The sequence below is a fragment of the Gossypium raimondii genome, chromosome 2 (genome assembly GCF_025698545.1).
Source record: "Gossypium raimondii isolate GPD5lz chromosome 2, ASM2569854v1, whole genome shotgun sequence".
Lineage (NCBI taxonomy): Eukaryota > Viridiplantae > Streptophyta > Magnoliopsida > Malvales > Malvaceae > Gossypium > Gossypium raimondii.
In genome coordinates, this window is record NC_068566.1 from 9,186,184 (window position 1) to 9,209,833 (window position 23,650).

General features: G+C 33.1%; 1 protein-coding gene across 1 annotated transcript; it reads left to right on the plus strand.

The window, feature by feature from the left end:
• The first annotated feature begins 1,926 nt into the window (after window positions 1-1,926).
• LOC105789513 (uncharacterized) lies at window positions 1,927-17,854 on the plus strand. Its single transcript, XM_012616882.1, has 4 exons — window positions 1,927-2,019; window positions 2,149-2,236; window positions 16,921-17,179; window positions 17,365-17,854. The coding sequence occupies exons 1-4, from the start codon at window positions 1,927-1,929 to the stop codon at window positions 17,852-17,854; spliced, it is 930 nt and encodes a 309-aa protein (XP_012472336.1).
• Window positions 17,855-23,650: the final 5,796 nt, after the last annotated feature.

Sequence of the window (23,650 nt, forward strand, 5' to 3'; positions counted from 1 at the left end):
ATTTTTAATTAAGTAAATATGTTTGCATTTTTAGATATTTTTAGAAAATTACATAACAAAGCTTGGATTGTGCTATAAACGTTATTATTTGTTACTTTTATTATTAGGAAGAAAGGTGTTGTTTGTGGTTGGCAGCAGGTGCAGGATGAAGAAGAGAAGAGAAAAAGAGCAGAAAAATGAAGGAAGTGAAATATTTCCATGATGTTAAATTAAGCTTTATTTGATAAAAGATTTTGATATAACAAATTAAAAGTGTTTTTGAATATAAGTTGAATTTGACAAAATTTTTAAAATTGAATTCTAAGAAATAAAACTGTTAATACTTACAATAAAAACTTAGAAAAATTTTGAAACAAATTTAAAATCAAGTGAAATTATTTTTAACCTAGTCAAAATGATCCCAATTAAGTTAAAATCATTTTAAAACATCAAAATGATTTTCTAACAAGTGAGAATTGCTCCAGGCAAAAAGCTATCAATACCATTTGGTCCGGTATCGATAATTTTTTGAAAATAATCGATACCCTTAGTAAAATCTAGACCAAAAAGGCATTTTACCAAAAACCTAAAAATTATGATACCATGATTTTGGGTATCGATATTTTACAAAAATAATCGATACCTTATTTAAAAACGATACCAAACTTGTATTCTGTTTCTCAAAAACCCTATAAGGTATCGATCCGGTATCGATACCTTCTAAAGGAAGTATCGATAAAATATTTTTGAAGTACCAATTTTTTCATTACAACAGTCACTGAATCAACATTTATGACAAAAATTATCGATACCCTTTTTAAAGGTGTCGATACTCGAAGTTGCAGGTGAGATAAATGCTCTAGTTTTACATCCTCAACAGCGATATTTACTTCCCCAACATCCTCAACGACTGGAAGCCTATTAGGGAGTATAAATACCATATTTTAAAGTCTTACTACATCCAAGAAAAAGTACTTCAAGCAAAAATCATCAATCAAACAATCTTAGAGCTTAAATTTTCATATTCTTCTTGCATACACTTGTGAGCTTTATCTCCTTCATTTTGCTCAAGTGTATTTCATTGTATTTGTGCTTCAATTTGCAGACAAATTTATCTTGTAATGATTGTTTCTTTATTTGCTCATTTGTATCTCTTTGAGAAGTTTTGAATTTTAAGATTTGGGGTAGAAATCTTAAGGAGTTGTAAGGTTAAACCTTGTCCTCAAAGGTTGAACAAATTAGTGAATTTGGGAAAAATTCTTAGTGTTGGAAAGCTAAGGTAGTGGAGTAGGCAATTAGGGCTGAACCATTTTAAATTCCTTGTGTTCTTTATTTCTTTTTTGCCTTTGCTTTCACCAAAATTTTTAAAAGGCCAATTCACCCCCACTTGGCATTTTTGGCTTGCTTCATCGAGCTTTCAATTTATATAAGAGCTAGATCTCTAGAGACGGTTTTACCACCAAGAGAAAAGATCCTCAAGGTTTTCTAGTTGGAAGCTGAAGTCAAGAATTCTCCTATAGGGCATCGGAGCAAAATTCCACTATATTGGGAGAAGGGAATTCTACCATAAGGCCTCCTTTATTCAGTGGCACCAACTACTCATATTGGAGAACAAAAATGAAGCTATTCATCCAAGCCAACGACTATGAAGTTTCGAGGATAATTACTAATGGGCCATCCATCCCAATAAAGAGGGTCAAAGGTGTTGTTGTCCAAAAAGAAGAGAATGAGTGAGACGAAAATGACATCAAGAAGGTGGAATTAAATGCAAAGGCTATGCACACTCTATTTTGTGCTCTTGGTCCCAATGAGTACAATATAGTCTCTTTGAGTGTCCATGCAAAAGAAATATGAGACAAGCTTGAAGTCACCCATGAAGGGACAAGTAGAGACAAGAAGTCTAAGATAAGTCTTCTCACCCTTGATTATGAATTGTTTAAAGCAAATATGGAAGAAGGAATCAATGAGATGCCCGATCGCTTCACTCATATCATTAATGGTCTCAAAGCTATTGGGAAGATATATCCCAACAATGAGATGGTAAAGTAGATGTTGAATAGTCTTCCAACATCTTGGAAACCTAAAGTGACATCAATAAAAGAGTCAAAGAATCTCAACTCACTCTCCCTTGATGAGCTCATTGGTTCTTTGCTGACATATGAAATGAAGATCAACTACAATGCAAAGGAAATCAAAGGAATTCCAAAAAAGGTGGGAGTTGCTCTGAAATCAAAAACCTTTGAGAAGAATGAAGAATGTAGCAATGATGATGATGAAGAAATGGAAATGTTTGCAAAAATATTCAAAAGGTTCATGAGGTCCAACAAAGGAAGACAAATTCAAAAGAAGGAAGGACACAAGAATGAATCTACTAAAGAGAAGGGCCCTATCATATGCTATGAGTGCAAGAAGCCGGGACACATCAAAATTGAGTGTCCTCAATGGAAGAAAAGAGGGTTAAGTAAACAAAAGCTTAAGGCTCATATTACTACTTGGAGTGATGAGGATTCATCGGACAATGAAGATCAAGAAGTAGCCAATCTTTGCCTTATGGCCATCAATGATATTAAGGTAACTTTTAACTTATCTACTTTAAATGACTATTCTTTTGATGAGTTGCAAGATGCCTATCATGAATTAGGTTTAGAATTTGAAGTCTTGATGTTAAAACATAAGAAAAATGTTTCAAAATTGAAAATTGAAAATGACTTACTTTCTAAAACCAATCGTGAAATTGAGGATAAAGTAAGTAAAAAATAAGAAATTATTAATGACTTTGAAAAGAAAAATTTAGACTTGCATAATTTACTTTCGAAAGCTCATGAGGATCATCAAAAGCTACTTGAGTTGCTTAAGAGTGAAAAAATTCACTTTAACAAAGTTTTAGTAAAATGAGAAAATTCAAAACAAAACTTTGTTAAAAATAACTTTAATTTCTATAAATATAGATGTCCCTAAAGTTTTTACAAGAGAAAAGTCATTAAAAGTGTATGGGTCCCTAAAGGACTCATAACTTCTCAAGATAGGAGCTTGATTTCAAAATGGATACCCAAAAGGACTAAAATTATAGGAACTAATGCTTATGGATCCAAAAGAATTTGGGTACCAAAAATCAAATCTTAATTCTATGTTTGTAGGAAAAGGAGTGTTGTCTTGAGGTGTGTTACTCAAAGAAAAACTTATGGTACCTCGATAGTGGATGCTCAAGACACATGACTGGTGACAAGAGTCACTTTATCAATTTGAAGCCAAAAAGTGGAAGAAAAGTTATATTTGCTGACAACTCTACAAAGCAAATTGAAGGAATAGGTTCAATTGGTAAAAACTCTTCTATTATTATTGAAAATGTCTTGTATGTCAATGGTCTTAAGCATAATCTTTTAAGTATTAGTCAATTATGAGGTAAAGGTTTCAATGTCATATTTGAGTCTAAAGGTTGTAAAGTTATTGACATTGCATCTAATAAGATTATGCTTGTAGGACATAGGATAGAATATATATATATGTTGCATCTAGATTATATGCATAACTCTACCTTATGTCTTATTTGCTAAAAATAAAAATAGCTCTTTGTTATGGAATAAAAAACTAGGACATGCTAGCATGAGCATTTTGCATAAATTAGTTAAAAATGACTTAGTAAGAGGATTACCCGAAATTGACTTTGATGTGAATGATGTTTGTGATGCTTGTATTAAGGGTAAACATAAAAGAGTTTCTTTTAAACCTATTAATGATGTATCAACTAGTAGAGTTCTTCAACTAATTCATATGGACTTGTTTGGTCCAATTAGGACATCTAGCTTAGCTGGTAAACAATATACTTTTGTGCTTATTGATGACTAGTCTAGATTTACTTGGGTTCTTTTCTTAAGTACTAAAGATGAAGCTTTAGAAAAATTTATCACATTTTCAAAAATGAACCAAAATGAAAAAGGTTACTCTATCACTAGTATTAGAAGTGATCATGGAACTGAATTTTAAAATCTTGGGTTTGAAAATTTTTGCAACTCAAATGGAATTAGCCATAATTTTTCTGCACCTAGAACCCTTCAACAAAATAGAGTTGTTGAGAGGAAAAATAAAATTTTAGAAGAAATGGCTAGAACCATGCTTTGTGAAAATAATTTACCAAAATATTTTTGGGCGAAAGTAACAAACACGGCTTGCTATGTGATTAATAGAGTAATGATTAGGCCTATTTTAAAGAAAACTCCATATGAACTTTTTAAAAACAAAAGGCCTAACATTAGCTATTTTCATCCCTTTGGATGCAAGTGTTTTGTCTTAAACAATGGAAAAGATAATCTTGGCAAATTTGATGCAAAAAGTGATGAAGAAATTTTTCTTGGTTATTCTTTAAATTCTAAAGCTGATCAAGTCTTTAACAAAAGAAATTTAGTAGTAAAAGAGTCTATACATGTTATCTTTCATGACTCTAATCCTCCTTCTAGAAAGGATTTTTGTGTTGATGATGATGATGCAGAATTTTTTAATAAAGAGGATCAATCAGCAAATGAAAAAAATTCAAGAACAAATACAATATACTTTAGACGAAGTTTTAATTGAGGAAAGAGAAATCACTCTTCCAAGAGAGTTCAACTATGTAAAGGATCGTATGATTTTGGGAGATCCTTCCCAAGGGGTAATCACTAGATCTTCTCTTAGAAATACTGGTAGGTATGTTGCATGTATTTCATGCATTGAGCCTAAAAATATCAAAGAAGCATTAAATGATGAATATTGGATATTGGCTATGCAAGAAGAGTTAAATCAATTTAAGAGAAGTGAAGTTTGGACCCTAGTTGATAGACCCAGTGATAAATCTACTATAGGTACTTAATGAGTTTTTAGGAACAAACCAGATGAGAATGGTGACATAGTGAGGAGCAAGGATAGACTTGTTGCTCAAGGTTACACTCAAGAGGAAGGAATAGATTATGATGAAACGTATGCTCCTGTAGCTAGGATGGAAGCCATTAGAATGCTCTTAAATTTTGCATGCTTTAACCATTTTAAATTATATCAAACGGATGTAAAAAGTGCTTTTCTAAATGGTTTTATAAATGAAGAAGTGTATGTTGCACAACCACCCGGTTTTGAAGCTCCAAAATTTCCAAACCATGTTTTCAAACTTTCAAAAGCTTTGTATGGTTTGAAACAAGCTCCAAGAGCTTGGTATGAAATATTATCAAATTTTCTTATTGAAAAATATTTTTGTAAAGGGAAGGTTAATACAACACTTTTTATTAAAAGAAAAGACAGATTTATTAGTAGTTCAAATCTATGTTGATGATGTTATTTTTGGTTCTACTAATGATATTCTTTGTCAAGAATTTTCTAAGCTAAGGCAAGATGAGTTTGAGACTCATCCTTTAGCTTGCATACTTACTCGGATGTGGATTTTGGAGGTTGCAAGTTAGATAGGAAAAGTACCTCCAGTACTTGTCAATTTCTAGGAGACATGTTAATTTCATGATTTTTAAAGAAAAAATAGTGTTACATTGTCCACTACCGAAGCGGAATATATTTCTGCCGGTAGTTGTTATGCTTAAATTTTTTGGATGAAACAACAACTTAAGGACTATGGAATTGATATAGATACCATTCCTATCAAGTGTGACAATACTAGTGCTATTTGTCTCACTAAAAATCCCATCCAACATTCTAGAACTAAACAGATTGAAATTAGACATCATTTCATTAGAGATCATGTCTAAAAGGGTGAAATAGTTCTAGAGTATATTGAAACCTTAAACCAATTAGCTGACATTTTCACAAAACCATTAGACAAAGAAAGATTTCGGACACTTAAGGGAGAACTAGGTTTAGCAACCTTGCTTTAACTTTTTTTTACAATCTTCTTGTACCATATTTGATTATTTTATTGCTACAAGCTTGTTAAGCATGGAGTTCATGGCTTCTATATGCGAAAAGGTAGGGGGAGTTTCCTGTGAAGATTTGTTTTATTTCTATCTCATTTCCTTTCACATTTTAGAGTAATGGTATTAACTTAGTCATTTTTTATATAGTCTTGCCTCATGCATTCATGCATTTCACTTACATTACATATCTTTATGCATATGAAATGTTTAGAAACTGTTTTGAAGTCATTTTAGGACACTTGAGAAACAGCACAACCTAAAAATCTTGCTCTTGCCGTTTTATTGCACTTAGAAAATAGAATGTTAATTTGGTATCGATACCAATTAAAAATATCGATACTTTTGTAAAAATATTGATACTCGTGTAAATATATCGATACCACTGGGCTTTTAAAGATGCTGCAGCTATTTTTTTAAACATAAACAACCTTAAGTTGTTTTTACTTCCACCGAAAAATCCTCTCTTCTCCTTTCAAAATTTTTTCAAATTTCTCCATTTTTTTCACAAATTTTGGTTCTTTTCTATCTTCAAACCTCTTTATCATAGGATTTTATCCTTCTTGCTTGAAGATTTCCCCTCTTTCAACAATTTTGATGTAAATTTTTAAAAATTTCAACTTGTTGATTTGGACAAATGTAGGTTGAAATCTTGTTTGTTGATGGTTATTGGGATGTTTTTGAACATATATATATCATGTTTCTTTGCAGAAGGTATCTTATTCTTAAAGATATTTGCTAAACTCTTTTTGAGACCCTAACCTACCAAGTGTTTGACAAAATTCCTCAAAGAATTTTTTTTTGGTTTTAGTGTTTCCTAAGTTGTTTCTAGCTATTATGGCCCCAAAAAAGTGTTCTAGGACTAGTGCATCATCTTCTAATCTGTCTAGTGAGTTAGAGTCGGCGTTTAGCACTTTTTTTCAAGATACACACGCTCGGTATATTTTCAACTCGTATTTTGCATCAAAACATGTATGAGAGGCTAGGAAAATTGATATAGCCATGTTAGAAGCTATTAGCTTTGCTTATCTCCCTATTTTGCAAAATTGGGGGTGGATGAATTTCTTAAATATTTCTTGCCAACTTATTTAAATCTTTTTCGAGCTTTCTTTTCTAATGCCAAACTCGAACACGATGAGTCTGGCAACTCTATTACTGCCATCACCTCGTTTTTAATGGGAACTCCCATTCGCCTCACTCTCGAAGAGTTTGGCGATTATATTCACTTACCTTCTTGAGGTTCCTCCGATGAAAAAGGGCATTTTGATCCCTCCCTTTTTATCCTGTCTGGATCAGCATCCGAACTAAATCTCCACGACCGTGTCCTCCATATAATTCTTACTTAGAATCTAAGACCTATAAAAAGCATACCTAGCTTCGAAGCACCGATTATTGGTGGTTCGATTATTTTGAATTCGATAGGCGCCCTGATCTTGCACTCATCTTGTTTAATGACATTACGAAAGCTATGGGAAGAGGGATGAACATAAATATCACTCTTCCTCATGGTACATATTTTTCATACGTTCTTAGGCGATTAGGTATTAGCATTCATGGAGACACCCTTGTTTCTTCTAATCAACCTATTAGTTATGGGGCTCTACACCATGCGGGATACCATTTCGATGCTACCTCCAACACTTGGATGAAATATGATCAATCGGGGGAAAATAAAGATGATGATGTCGACACTGACATTGATGATATTCCGGATCTAACCCTGTTCCTCCATTGCTTTCTTCGTCGCATGCTGCTCAACCCTCCTCTAAGGTTAAAAGTACTATCTTTGATGCTATACATTCTTTAAGCAACGATATTCGAGGTCTTCGGGAAGATGTCAACTCTCGTCTCTCGACCTTGGAAACGCAAATGGCATCTCTATTAGCTTGTTTCCCTTCAACGCCTCGTTTCTATCCTTATCATGATGATTAGATTAACTCTAGACCATACATTTCATTTTCATTTCTTAACATTTGCAAATTTATTTTTTTTATGCCTATAACTTGTTCTTGCACATTATTGCTCTATTTTTATCTTTAGCTATTTTTATGCTCATTTCACTTTTTTTTATATTTTGATGAGCTAACTTCTCTCTTTAAGCTTTATTTGTCTTTTGATGTAACAAAAAGGGGAAGAAGAAAAAGGTAAATTGATGATTGAGATTACTCTTTGTTGATAACTAAATGCAATTTTGACAAATCTTATTTTGGCCTCAAATTATGTTTAAGTACAAATGGATGCCAACTTGTTTGACAAATCTTATTTTGGCCTCAAATTTAAAATGTTTTCTATTAAGGGGAGCAATTATTCAAAACAAATTTAGCAAATGTTTTGTTATATCAAAAGGGGAGATTGTTAAATAAAGCTTTATTTGATAAAAGATTTTGATATAACACATTAAAAGTGTTTTTAAATATAAGTTTGAATTTGACAAAAATTTAAATTTGAATTCTAAGAAATAAAATTGTTAATACTTGCAATAAAATCTTAGAAAAATTTTGAAACAATTTTAAAATCAAGTGAAATTATTTTTGACCTAGTTAAAATGATCCCAATTAAGTTAAAATCATTTTAACACATCAAAATGATTTTCTAACAAGTGAGAATTGCTGCAGGGAAAAAGGTATTGATACTATTTGGCTCGACATCGATAATTTTTTGAAAATAATCGATACCCTTAGTAAAATTGAGACCAAAAAGGCATTTTGCCAAAAATATAAAAATTATCGATACCATGATTCCGATATCGATATTTTTTTAAAAATAATCGATACCTTATTTAAAAACAATACCAAACTTGTATTCTGTTTCTTAAAAACCCTACAAGGTATCAATCTGGTATCGATATATTGATACCTTCTAAAGGAAGTATCGATAAATTAATTTTGAAGTATTGATTTTTTCATTCCAACGGTCATTGAATCAACATTTATGACAAAAACTATCGATACCCTTTTTAAAGGTATCAATACTCGAAGTTGCAGGTGAAATAAATGCTCTAGTTTTACATCCCCAATGGCCATATTTACTTCCCCAACATCCTCAACAGTTGTAAGTCTATTAGGGGGTATAAATACCATCTTTTAAAGTCCTACTACATCGAAGAAAAAGTAATTCAAGAAAAAATCATTAATCAAACAATTTTAGAGCTTAAATTTTCATATTCTTCTTGCATACATTTGTGAGCTTTATCTCATTCATTTTTCTCAAGTTTATTTCATTGTATTTGTGCTTCAATTTGCAAACAAATTTATCTTGTAAAGATTGTTTCTTTTTTTTTGCTCATTTGTAACTCTTTGAGAGGTTTTGAAACTTAAGATTTGGGGTAGAAATCTTAAGGAGTTGTAACGTTAAACCTTGTCCTCAAAGGTTGAACAAATTAGTGAATTTGAGAAAACTTCTTAGTGGTGGAAAGCTAAGGTAGTGGAGTAGGCAACTAGGGCCGGACCACTCTAGATTCTTTGTGTTCTTTATTTGTTTCTTACCTTTGCTTTCACCAAAAATTTTTAAAAGGCCAATTCACCCCCTATTGGCATTTTTGGTTTGCTTCATCGAGCTTTCACATGACAAAACGTTGGTTAGATTGCCAACACAAATGCTGTAACAGCCCGCTTTCAATAAAAATAGAATAATAGTTTTTGGGACCATAAATCTGACAAGAAAATTATTATTTTATTATTAATTTAATGTCTATGGGATGTTAGTGAGATTGTAGTAAAATTTCATTAAGAAATTTTGATGTTTGCATGATTTATTAAGTGAAAAAGACTAAATCATAAAAAGTGCAAAGGTAGAGTTTGATTAGTTAAAAGGATCAAATGGCTATGAAACTTTGAAGTGAGCGGACTTAGATGATAATTAGACCATTTCTATAGTTAGTGAATATTCATGGCAAGGTTTTATTGAAAATTTGAATGTTTCTATAGGGTAAAATGGTAAATAAAGATAAAATCAAATAAGTAAAAATCATCATCTTCTTCCTATTTGTTTTTTCCTGAATCAAAAATCACCATTGGAGGTAGCTAGGGTTTGGCCAAGCTTAGTCTCACTTGCATGGTTTGTAATTTTCCCTGTTTTTCATGATTTTTATGTTTTTGAGGTCGTTTTAGCTTAATCTAGCTAGCCCTTGGATCAATTTGTAAAATTGTTAAAGATTGAGGGTTATAACATGAATGATTTTGTATGGTTATTTATTTTTAATTATAGATTATGAGTCCTTGTTGATAAATAAACAAGTTTTATGAAGTGATTTTTGATGAAAATTGCATTTTGGGACTTGTTTGTAAAAATAGTAAAAGTTCATGTTAAATTTGTGAAATGATGATTTGTATGGGTTGATTTAAGTCCCTAGAGAAATCAATTAGCTTGAAAGGAGGATTAAAATGCTTAGATTTCAATTTGCGAGCTTAAGGACTAAATTGTGAAAAGTTAAAATGTTAGGGCTAAAATAGTATTTTTGCATAAATATGAAATCTGGACTAAATTGAATACTAGGGGTATTAAATGGATTGAATTTGACTATTTAGATCAAGACAGACCACGTACGAATTGAGATCGGGGAAAAGCTAAAGCCTCGGATTAGTTCGACTTCGTTTCTATGCCCTAGTCGAGGTAAGTTCGTATGAATAGTTATTGGTTTAATGCTATTTCAAATAGTATGTTAATATGTTATTTATTATTTGAATTGATCGATATATAAATAAATCAATGTCATGACAGTTATCGAGTCCCAGTCGAACGTTAGGAATTTGTAGGATACAAAATTGTAACACTCATAACCTATATCCTTTGCCGGAATAGGGTTATAGAGCGTTACCAGAGTTTACGTTTCAAAACTATCAAAAATTATAATCATTTAATAACTTAACATCAACCATAGCAAAGTCAATCAATATCATACATATTGTCCCTTGTACGAGCCCTCGAGGCCCTAAAAACACATTAGAAACAAATCGGGACTAAATCGAAAACATATAGAAATTTTAGGGAAAAGATGAAAATTTTCAAAATACAGGGGTCACACGGCTGAGAGACACGCCCGTGTCTCAGGTCGTGTGGACATTCAAAATAGGGACACACGGCCGTGTCCCAGCCTGTGTCCATGCCCATGTAACTCGCTGACTTTGGTCATACGGTCAAGCCACACGCCCGTGTGCCAGGTTATGTAACTCTCGAAATGGATCCTTTAAAAAACTATAGGGGACACATGACCGCGTGTCACACACAGCTGAGACACACACTCGTGTCTCTAACCGTGTGGACAAAAAATAGGCCATTTCCAAGCCATTTTTCTCACCCATTCATGCACACACCTATAACCAATTTACCACATATAATCAAGCACCCCAAAGTGCACCAAACCATGCTATAACAAGTTATCCAATTAAGGTACATAAGCATACAACCAATGTGTCCAAAAAAATGCCTCAATTAAAATCATTAAACATGTATATCCATATACATAAATTGGCTAAAAGTTCAACTAACTTATGACTAAACTTATGTCATAACTTACCATTTTGTTTACATATCAAATTTCACACTAAAAGTACCAAACATGCCATTTTACATCTAGCACCAATAGCCATACATGTCATCTGTAACAATTATACCAATTTGCCTCATTCAAACATATCAAAAGACTATTTATAATATACATTTTTATTTACCATTTGAACTTCCATCATATAGTTATTATACACCTCAAATATACATATATCTAACTTATACATAATTAACCATAACTCATCCATATATATATAGTTTAATTCCATACCAAGTTATACCATAATTGGCCACATGCCAAAATTACATTAAAACATACCAATTTAATCATATAGAACACCACTTCAAATGACCATATCAACTCTAACCATCAAGGCCATCTAAATGACACAAATCTAACCATATCTAGATAGTTCCAATAATCAATATGTATACAAACCATATTTCAACCATGCACATCTATTCAAAACCTTTCCAAGGCATACCATATCTTGACCATGTGAGGTCAATTCATCATATATCACTTTGGCTGTTCAAACATGCTTTAACACATTATCAAATTAACACATATCAACAAGGCACCAAATGTACCAAGTCTACATCACCTAAGACAATATATACATGCCAAACACATCAATTAACATTTAACTAATCATCAACCATAAGTTCATCTATACATGCCATTATAACTTTAACCAAAATATTGAAATCTACCGATATAACTGTTGGATAGTGTGATAGATCTTTAATGAACTTCCAATCTGATCGAGCTTCTGATAATCTGAAAGTAACAGAAAAACAACTATGTAAGCAATGAATGCTTAATAATCTCATATGAAATTTAGTCATATCAGTCTATTTCAGATATGAAATTTATACATATCAAGAATAATCAGATAATAATACTACAAGGTTCATGAAACCATAACCAACAACCCACAAAGTGAATAAATCCACAGCATCACATATACATATCATCCCTAGCATAGTAGGACTTTATAAAACTTTAAACCCTTACAAATTTTCTTATTTTCATTTGCATTTTATTACTTTCTATTACATTTACTCTTATTAGCTCAAATAACAATATCAATTCAATTCATCATTCCCTTTTTCATCATTCTACACTTCAGGTATGAACTTACTATTTCATCACCTTTCCACACTCGTTTCATGACATAAACATATCATTCAATCAGAGCCACAAGCTAGTGTATTAAAACATAGCTTCTTTTGGAATTAGTCACATGATAAACCATTCAAAAGAAATTACATAATTTAAACCTTACCACTCTTTCATGAACACAAGCATATTTCCATTGGAGCACTTACCATTTCAATGAAACTTATAAGTAAACATAATACCATTCAATCAATAGCTTGGCACATGCCTAAGCATCAAACAACAGCACATGTTATCCATATAAATTCATACATAAACTAATAATCATGGATGAGATAAATAATTGATTAATTTTCATATACATGTATCAACCAATTCAATTTTCCATATACCATGTAACAACATTTCCATGTAATTCACATGTGTCCCTGTAATAGTCCGTATTGAACTCTTACCATTTCGTATCAGAATATTTCCTGTTGAACCGTTTAGAATAACGTTGGATACTCGAGATAGCTCACACACAGTGTGCTAAGCTGAAATCTGTCAATTCCTATACATGTACGCTCATGCGAGTATTGAATCGGTATGCTCTCACGAGCTGTAAATCGATAAGCTCATACGATCTGAGAATTAGTAAGATCTTACGAGTTGAGAATCGGTAATCCCTAATGACATGTCTTTTGTATCCTACGAATTTCTAAGGTTCAAAAGGGACTCGGTAATTATCATACGTCGTTGGATATGCACTCGGTAATTATATATGCCAAATCATAACATTTATATAATTCAATTAAAAACATATAAACACAATTTAATTACACGAACTTACCTGACTAAATTGCAGAAATACCAAAGTTTTGGGGCATTTTGGTAATTTTCCATTTTCCTCGATTCTTCACCCGATCTTGATCTAAATTAATAATTTCATTCAATATATTAATTTAGACAATAAAAAAATTCATTTCATTCAACTTGATCATTTTTGACATTTTTACAAAATTGCCCCTATTCAATTTAGTCCCTGAGCCCAAAACATGCAAATTAACCATTTTACCCAAAATTGAACCTATCCGAATACTTATGGCATCAAATAAAGCACATTATTGCAACAATTTCACATCAAGTTCTTGTAGTTTTACTATTTTAACAATTTAGTCCCTAATTAAAAAATTCATCAAAATCACTTAATAAAATACTTTTAAATATTAACCAACATTTCAAATTCATCATTTAAAATATAAAATCATAAGGTTCATCGATGGAAACATTCAAAATCTTTAATAGTTTCAAAATCGAAAGTACGGGCTAGTTGGACCTAGTTGCAACGATATTAAAAACATAAAAATTAAAAGAAATAAATCCAAATTTAGTTTACATGCAAAGGAGGACTTGGCCAAATGTTTAAGCTATCATCCATGGCTTCCTTCATTCTCCAATTTCAGCAAAAATAAAGAACAAAGATGATAGCATAATTGTTTTATTTTTAATATACTTTAATTTATCAAATTACCATTTTAACCTTGATTAGTAATTAAAATAAACATCAAATTCAAGCCCATTATTGTTGACTAATACCTTGAATGGTCTAATTACCATTTAAACCCTTTTTCTTTATTCAATTAACCATTTAATCACAAAGCAAATAGTAATCAAGTTTTACATCTTTTACGATTTAGTCCTTTTTAATTAAATAACTATCGAAACATTAAAGTTTTTCAATGAAACTTTAATACCACCTTAATGACACTCTGTAATGCTCGGTTTATAGATATGAGGTCCCGATAGCTTATTTTCTAAAATCATTTGACCTCAAGGTCTTACCACTTGGACTTAATTAATCATCGGAATAGTATAAATTATCAAATCAAAAACCTTTTCAAAGTCACAATTAACTCGTAAATATTAAATAATAATATTTATGAACTTATTCACCAGATTTGGTGGCCTCGAAACCACTATTTCTGACACCACTAAAAATTGGGCTATTACACAAATGACATGTCATTAGGGATTTCATGTTTCGGGTGCTAGTCTTGAATGTCCTATCGATGGCTGAGGTCCTGCATTTGTTGCGGATACTGCACAGCTCGTGTGAGCAGCATCGTATAGCTTACATTTCAACCCACAGCTCGTATGAGCAGACCTATTTCAAAGCTCGTGTGAGCAATGATGTAAAGGAAAGGTTACGGTTATATGTTTAAGCACACTTCGTGTGAGCTTTCCCGAGTATCTGATGATATTCTAGTTGGTTCAATGGGAAAGAAAAGGGATTGAAATGGTAAATTTCCAAATGGTATTATGCATATGTTCATGGAAAGGATGAATGATTCAAATGATGTGTTTTCATATGGAAATGACTTATCATGTGGTTAATCCAAATGAGTTATGTATAAATGCACTAACTTGTGTATTGATGATAATGTTTAGGCTTGTGCCAAGTTTGTGCTTTGAGTTATATTCTGCTTATACTTATTGTTATGTAAATGAAATGCTAAGTTATGTTTCATTTTCTACGAACTTACTAAGCATTATGTGCTTACGTAGTTTCTTTCCAATGTTTTATAGATTATCGGAAGCTCGGTCAGTTTGGAAGGTCGTCAGAGATCTATCACACTATCTAGCATAAATATCAGTAGTTTTTGAATATTTTGGCCAAGGTTATAATGGCATGTATAGGTTGAATTGTAATGTAACTATGATGAATGTTTAGTTAGTGGATTGGCTTGTAAAAGTTGTAAATGTTATCTTATTTTGGTACCCTTGATGCCTTGATGGTTTTTGTCTTTTTTTCATTGTGCTATCTCATGTTGCATGTTTTGGAATGGCTTATGTTGTATGTTTTGAGGTGGTTTGAATATGGTAAAGTTATGGCATGTTTTGAAAGGCATTGATCTAGTAATTGATGATGGAAAAGTGACCAAATATGCATGTTTAAGTAAGTTTTGATGTTTGCATTTGAGGTGCCTTGAATGACATGTTGGTTAGTTGATTTTAGGACTATTGAATTGGTCATTACATGTATATTTTGATAGGGTTTTGATGCTTTGATTAGGTGCACATAAGGCCTAAAGGTGTATGCATGATGTGGTGTTGAAAATGGCTTATTTTTGGTTAAAATTATGTCCACACAACCTGAGACACGAGTGTGCGACTCAGTCGTGTGTGACACACGGCCTAGCAATGCGGCCGTGTGTCTCCTATAGGTTCCTTTGTATGGAAGTCAGTTAGTTACGTGGCATAACACACAGCCTGACACACGGGCATGTGAGGCAATTTCAAGAGTTACACGACTTGGCGTATGGGCGTGTGACACGCCCGTGTGATCCCACTAAAGAGTTACATAGGTGAGGACATGGGTTGGGAGGTGGTGGTGTGTCCCTAGTTCGAAGGTGACACGGCCTGGGACACGGGCGTGTGTCTTAGCCATCTAAGGCACACGACTTGGCCACATAGCCGTGTTACCCCTATATTTTGAAATTTGTAACTTTTTCATAAAATTTCCAAATGATTTCAAATTAGTCTCGAATTGTTTCTAAGGTGTTTCTAGGGCCTCGAGGGCTTGATTTAAGGACGATATGTATGTGAATGATTATTTTATAATATGTTTTTGATAATATGTGAAATATATGTTTTAATGTTTTGTTTGTACGGTAATGGTTTGTAACCCTAATCTGATGACGAATACAGATTAGGGGTGTTACATTTACTGGTATCAGAGTTACAATTTAGCTGGTTCTTAGACTAAACGTAGCATGTATGCAGTCTAGAAATACATGTCATTATATAACCTGCGATAATGTGATAACTCCTAACTCAAATTGAATCATGTTTTCATATAGATAAGATGTCATCCAACCGAGTTGATTCTGATGAAGTAGAAAGTAATACGCAAGAATCTATTCACGGGGCAACGTTTAGTGGTAGTAGGCCTGTATCTGAGGGCCAGGAGGAGAGGCTAAATAAGCCTTCTTCGATATGATGTCTGACTGGTTCTTAGAGTTAATGCTAGAAGATCTAATAGCTCAACGACTTCCACCCCCACCTGTACCCCAATCAATCCCCTTAGTTCCTTAGAGTTTGGAACCAATACGAGTAAACAAGGCTCCAGTTGATAAAATACGAAAGTATGGGGCTAAAGAGTTCCGAGGTACAACTTAAGATGATTCAGAGAGGGCCGAGTTCTAGTTAGAAAACACAGTGAGAGTTTTTGATGAATTATCGTGTACTCCAGTTGAATGCTTGAAATGTGCTGTCTCTTTGTTGAAAGACTCGGCTTATCAGTGGTGGAACACCTTGGTTACAGTTGTACCGAGAGATTGAGTAAACTAGGAATTCTTTCAGATAGAGTTTAGAAATAAATATTGAGTCAGAGATTTCGCGATAAGAAACAAAAAAAGTTTTTTAAGTTGAAGCAATGTCATATTTCAGTATTGGAGTATGAGAGGGAATTTTTGCGACTCAGTAAGTATGCCCGGGAATGTATATTGACAAAGGTTGCTATGTGTACTCGACTTGAAGATGGCCTAAATGAAGATGTCAAGCTGTTAGTTGGGATTTTAGAGTTAAAAGAATTTGTGGTTTTAGTTGATCGAGCGCAGAAGGCCGAGAAACTTAGTAAAGTAAAGAGAAAAGTCGATACTGAGGCTCGTGATTCAAGGAAAGTGACCTATTGGAAAATCATTCTCATGTCCATCGAAAAATTCAAAAGAATATTATGGTCTTTCATCAACTTTGGTGCGTTATTCTGGAAAAGATAGAGGAAAACAATATTCGAGCTCGAAACCTTAGGCTAGTCTGTAGCGAGCGTGGGCAGTGTTAGAAACAAAAAGCCTGAATGTCAATAGTGTAATAGACGACATTTGGTGAGTGCAGACTGAAAGAAGGGTCGTGTTTTAAATGCGGTTCTTTTGAGCATTATCTTAGAGATTGCCTTGAAAGGACCGACAAAGAAAAGACTCAGACTACTCGTCCGAGTAATACAACTGCGAAAGGGAGACCACCTCGAAACACTGGAAATACGGGTAACAGTCGCAGTGGGACAAAAGATCCTACTGTGAGATCTGAGGCACGGACGCCAACTAGGGCTTATGTAATTTGTGCTCGAGAGGAAGCTTCAACACTTGACATGATCACCGGTACATTTTCTATCTTTGATACTAATGTTAATGCTTCGATTCACCCGGGGTCAACGCACTCATATGTATACACAACTTTAGTGTCAGATAAGGAATTACCTTTCGAGTCTATTGAGTTTGTAGTTAAAGTAACGAACCCTTTAGGTCAGTATGTGTTAGTTGATAAAGTCTGTAAAAATTGTCTTTTGATGATTCAGGCTTGCAAATTTCCAGTTGATTTGATGTGATTTTGGGTATGGACTGGTTAACTCTGCATGATGCTATTGTGAACTATAGACGAAGCATATTGTGTTAAAATGTCGAAAAGCTTTGTATTGAATCAGATAGACTAGATTGTACATCTATTGTTATTTCAGCTATGACGACTCAAAAATATGTTAGAAAAGGCTGTGAAGCATATCTCGCTTGTATATTTGATTCCAGGGTTTCAGAATTAAAGTTAGAATCAGTTTCAATTGTATATGAGTTTATAGCTGTGCTTCCAAAAGAATTACCAGGGTTGAATTTGCTATTAAGTTAATGCCAGGAACATCTCCGATATCAATAGCTCCGTATAGAATGGCAACTATAGAATTGAAAGAGTTGAAAACATAGTTGCAAGAGTTGACAGACAGGGGCTTTGGTTAGCCTAGCTTTTCTACTTGAAGTGCTTCTATTTTGTTTGTCAAGAAAAGGACGGGTCAATGAGATTATGTATCGATTATCGACAGCTTAAAAAAGTTACGATCAAGAACAAGTATCCATTACCACGTATCGATGATTTGTTTGACCAATTGAAAGGTGAGACAGTATTCTCAAAGATCAATCTTTGTTCTAGTTATTATCAGCTACGGGTTAAAGACTCTGATGTGCTGAAAACTACTTTCAGAACCAGGTATGGACATTATGAGTTTCTTGTGATACCATTTGATTTGACTAATGTACTTGCTGTGTTTATGAACTTGATGAACAGAATATTCATACCGTATTTAGATATATTTGTTGTTGTATTCATTGATGATATTCTGATCTAATTCATGAGATGAGACAAAGCATGCCCAACATTCTAAAATTGTATTGCAAACTTTATGCAAAAAAAAAAATTGTTTGCTAAATTCAGAAAATGTGAGTTCTGGCTTTGAGAAGTCAGATTCTTGGGACATGTTGTATCGGCAGACGGTATTAGGGTTGATCCGAGTAAAATCTCAATTGTGGTGGACTGGAAACCTCTGACAAATGTGTCAAAAGTCAGAAGTTTTCTGGGTTTAATTGGATATTATAGAAGATTTGTCAAGGTATTTTCAATGGTTGCTACGTCGTTGATGAAACTGTTGGAAAAAGATGTTAAGTTTGAATGGTCGGAGAAATGTCAGCAAAATTTTAATTAGTTGAAAGCTTTGTTAACCAAGGCACCTGTTTTGGTTCAACCAAAGTCCAACAAAGAATTTGTAATTCATAGTGATCCTTCATTGAATGGTTTAGGCTGTGTTTTGATGTAAGAAGGCAAAGTAATAGCGTATGCTTCTCGACAGTTGAAACCACACAAAAAGAATTATCTGACTCACGATTTAGAGCTTGCACCTATCGTATTTTCTTTAAAGATTTGGCGACACCATTTGTATGGAGAAAAATGTCATATCTTCACAGATCACAAAAGCTTGAAGTATTTGATGTCGTATAAAGATTTGAACTTGAGACAATGCAGATGGTTTGAACTGCTGAAAGATTATGATTTGATTATCGACTATCATCCGAGAAAGGCTAATGTCATTACTGATGCACTGAGTAGAAAATCCATGTTTACTTTGCGAGCTTTAAACACACAGTTAACATTGATTGATGACGGTTCAAATTTAGCTGAATTAAATGCTAAAACAATATTTTTGCAACAAATTTGCAAAACTCAGAAACCTGATGAATATTTTATCTCTAAATGGGAACAGATTGAGTCGACATTTGATTTAGATTTTCATGTTGGTTCCTATGACAGTTTGTTCTTTAAAGAAAGAATTTGTGTTCCGAGATATTCTGCTCTAATTCAAAAGATTTTACAAGAAGCTCACAGTAGTAGCTTATTGATTCATCCTGGTAGCAATAAAATGTACAGCGATTTGAAATAGATGTATTGGTGGCCAGGTATGAAACGAGAGATTTCAGAATTCGTATCGAAATGTTTGGTTTGTCAGCAAGTTAAAGCCAAGCATCAGGTACCTACTGGTTTGTTACAACCTGTGATGATTCCAGAGTGGAAATAGGAACGTGTTACGATGGATTTTGTATCGAGACTGCCTTTATCTCTGTGGAAGAAAGATGCTGTGTGGGTTATCATAGATCATTTGAAAAAATCCATTCATTTCATTCCAGTGCGTACGAATTTTGCACCTGAGAGGTTGACAGAATTGTACGTTGCTGAGATTGTTAGATTGCATGGTGTGCCAGTTTCTATTATCTCTGGTAGAGATCCACGATTTACGTCTCGAATTTGGGGTAAGTTACATGAAGCTCTAGGTACTCGGTTGCATTTTAGTACAACATTTCATCCACAGACCGAAGGTCAGTCTGAACGAGTAATTCAGGTACTCGAAGACATGCTTCGATGTTGTGTTTTAGAGTTCGAAGGTAACTAGGAGCTGTTTCTGCCATTGGTTGAATTTGCATACAACAAAAATTATTAAGTGAGTATTAAAATGGCACCGTATGAAGCTTTGTATGGTCGAGAGTGTCGAACTCCGTATACTGGACTGAGCTGAGTGAGAAAAAGGTATACGGTGTTGATTTGATTATAAAAATCGAAGAAAAAGTTAAAGTGATTCAAGACAGTTTGAAAGCAGCTTTAGATCAACAAAAATCTTATATAGATTTGAAACGAAAAGATATACAATTTTAAGTCGGCGACAAAGTATTTTTGAAAGTATCACCTTGGAAGAAAATCTTTCAATTTGGTCGGAAAGAAAAGCTTAGTCTGTGGTTTATCGCTCTGTAAGAGATCATTGAGAGAATAGGGCCAGTACCTTACAAATTGGCTTTACCGTCAAATTTTGAAAAGATTCATAATGTTTTCCATGTATCAATGTTACGATGGTACCGATCAAATCCTTCACATGTGATTTCTCCTGTCGATGTTGCTATACAGCCAGATATGACGTACAGTGAAGAACCAATCAGAATTTTAGCTCGGGCGGTTAAAGAATTGAGAAATAAAAGGATAGCTTTAGTTAAAGTTCTCTGGCAATGTCACGGAATAGAAGAGGCTACTTAGGAACCGGAAGAAACTATGAAAGTGCAATACCCGAACTTATTTTCTGGTAAGATTTTCGGGGATAAAAATTCCTTTAGAGGGAAGTTGTAACAGCCCGTTTTTAGTGAAATCAAAATAGTGGTTTTGGGACCACAAATCTGACGAGAAAATTATTATTTTATTATTAATTTAATGTCCATGGGATGTTAGTGAGATCGTATTAAAATTTCGTTAAGAAATTTTGATGTTTGCATGATTTATTAAGTGAAAAGGACTAAATTGTAAAAGTATAAAGGTAGAGTTCTATTAGTTAAAAGGATCAAAAGGCAATGTAACTTTAAAGTGAGTGGGTATTCATGACAAGGTTTATTGAAATTTTGAATGTTTTGAAAGCGCAAAATGGTAAAATGGTAAATAAAGAAAAAATCAAATAAGTAAAAATCATCATCTTCTTCCCATTTGTTTTCTCCTCAAACTAAAATCATCATTGGAGGTAACTAGGGTTTGGCGAAGCTTAGTCTCACTTGCATGGTATGTAATTTTGCCTCGTTTTTCATGATTTTTATGTTTTTGAGGTTGTTTTAGCATAATCTAGCTAGCCCAAGGATCAATTTGTAAAAATGTTAAAGATTGAGGGTTATGCCATGAATGCTTTTGTATGATTTTTGATGTTTAATAATAGGTTATGAGTCCTTGTTGATAAATAAACAAGTTTTGTGAAGTGATTTTTGATGAAAATTTCACTTAGGGACTTGTTTGTAAAAATAGTAAAAGTTCATGTTAAATTTATGGAATGATGATTTGTATGGGTTGGTTTAAGTCCCTAGAGAAATCGACTAGCTTGAAAGGAGGGTTAAAATTTTTAAAGCCCTAACCCTTATCTGTCACCGAAAAGGGGTTATGAGGCATTGCAGAACATAACAGGGTTCAATACATACATTTATCGACAATTATCACATTATAATTAATTTCATAAAATACTCTCATAACATACTTAAAACGAGCATACCGCTATTAAACAGTCTAAAACTATAGCTAAATAAACATATTTAATTTAACACATCACAAGGATTAGGGTCATATATCTGTAACATTTAAACATCAATGACCACGACACATATAATGCCATTTCAACATCACATTTCGAAAGCATATATCTCATTCAAATAAGCAACCAAAACTAATTTAATTTACGCTAAATTCGTAACATAATCATGCAACCATTTTTAAATACATTTAGCCTAAACTAAACACACCAAATTCGCATGTTAATCTCACCAAATTAGCAACTACCAATACTAAACACAAATGCCAAATCAAATCATACCAAAACCTCAACTATGTCTTATACTAATTATACCAATTTCATTCTATGCAATATTACTCATATAAACAACAAGACATCTCTAATAATTTGGCCAAATGCATACAACATCACAAAACATATATATATATTCATACCATATACCAAAGTCTCATACTTATCAAAATGAGCCAAAGAAATTTTCATCATTCACAAACCAATTCACAAGGCAATTTATACATCAAAACATAGGTTAATAATAATCCACACCAAATTGTCAAATTCACATGGCATAGCATAGTCATCACATAGCAAATATGAACACATACTTACATTAACATCTAACCGAATACTTAACCACATGACTATACCAAATTTTCCGAATCTCAAGATAGATTATAAAAATCACCTACCATTTGTCAATTCACAAAATAAGCTCATTTGTATAGCCAAAGTAACTTCCAACAACAACACCATTTACAAACCAACTTACATGGCTAAAACCACAACCCAAAAACATACCACATGATCACTAGCCTATACATGCCATATACTATAATTACAAGCTTCAAAAATACCAAAATGACGATCGATAGTGTGACAACGATTCTTGACGATCCCTGAGCTCGAGCTAGCTTTGATTATCTAAAAAAAATAGGGAAGGAACACACACAGAGTAAGCTTTCAAAAGCTTAGTAATTTGTAAGCAAATAAATAGTTGTAAAAACATACATAATCTATTTTAATTAAGCCAAATATAACTAGTCTCAAACACATATAGAAACACTTTTCTCATGTATTTCACTTTGTCTCATTAAATGACATCACTTACCTTTTTCTTTCAAAGTTCAAATCAATTTCACACATACCTGAATCGTTTATCTCTTATACCCATTCTGTTTCGTATCAAAATTGCTTGTTGAACCATTCGAAATTGTTAAGGATATTCGAAAACACATATATCACATCTAATGCCATATCCTAGATATGGTCTTACATGTTATCACATATTGATGCCATTGTCCCAGACAGGGTCTTATATGAAATCATATACGATGCTAATGTCGCAGACATGGTCTTACACGTAATCTCATATCGATGCTAATGTCCCAGACATGGTCTTACACTAAATCACACCTCGAGAGTCCTAATGTCATGACATTTGTATCCTATACTATTCCTAAGGTTTGTACGAGACTTTCGGACGTCGTAACTCTGTCAATTTTGGCTCATTTTCATCGTTTCAACATTCGATACAATTCAATGATAATCAAACAAAATTAACACAATTTAAACGCATTTAGTTGCATATGAACTTACCTCGGATACAGAACGAACAGATCAGATCGACTACTCGTCAACTTTCAATTTACCCCGATTTAAATTTGATTTCTTTCTTGATCTATATGTATTCTAAATTAACTTATTTAATCATATAATCATTCAATTCAGTCCAAAAACACATATTTAAGCTAATTTGCACTTTGGCCCTAAACTTTTACA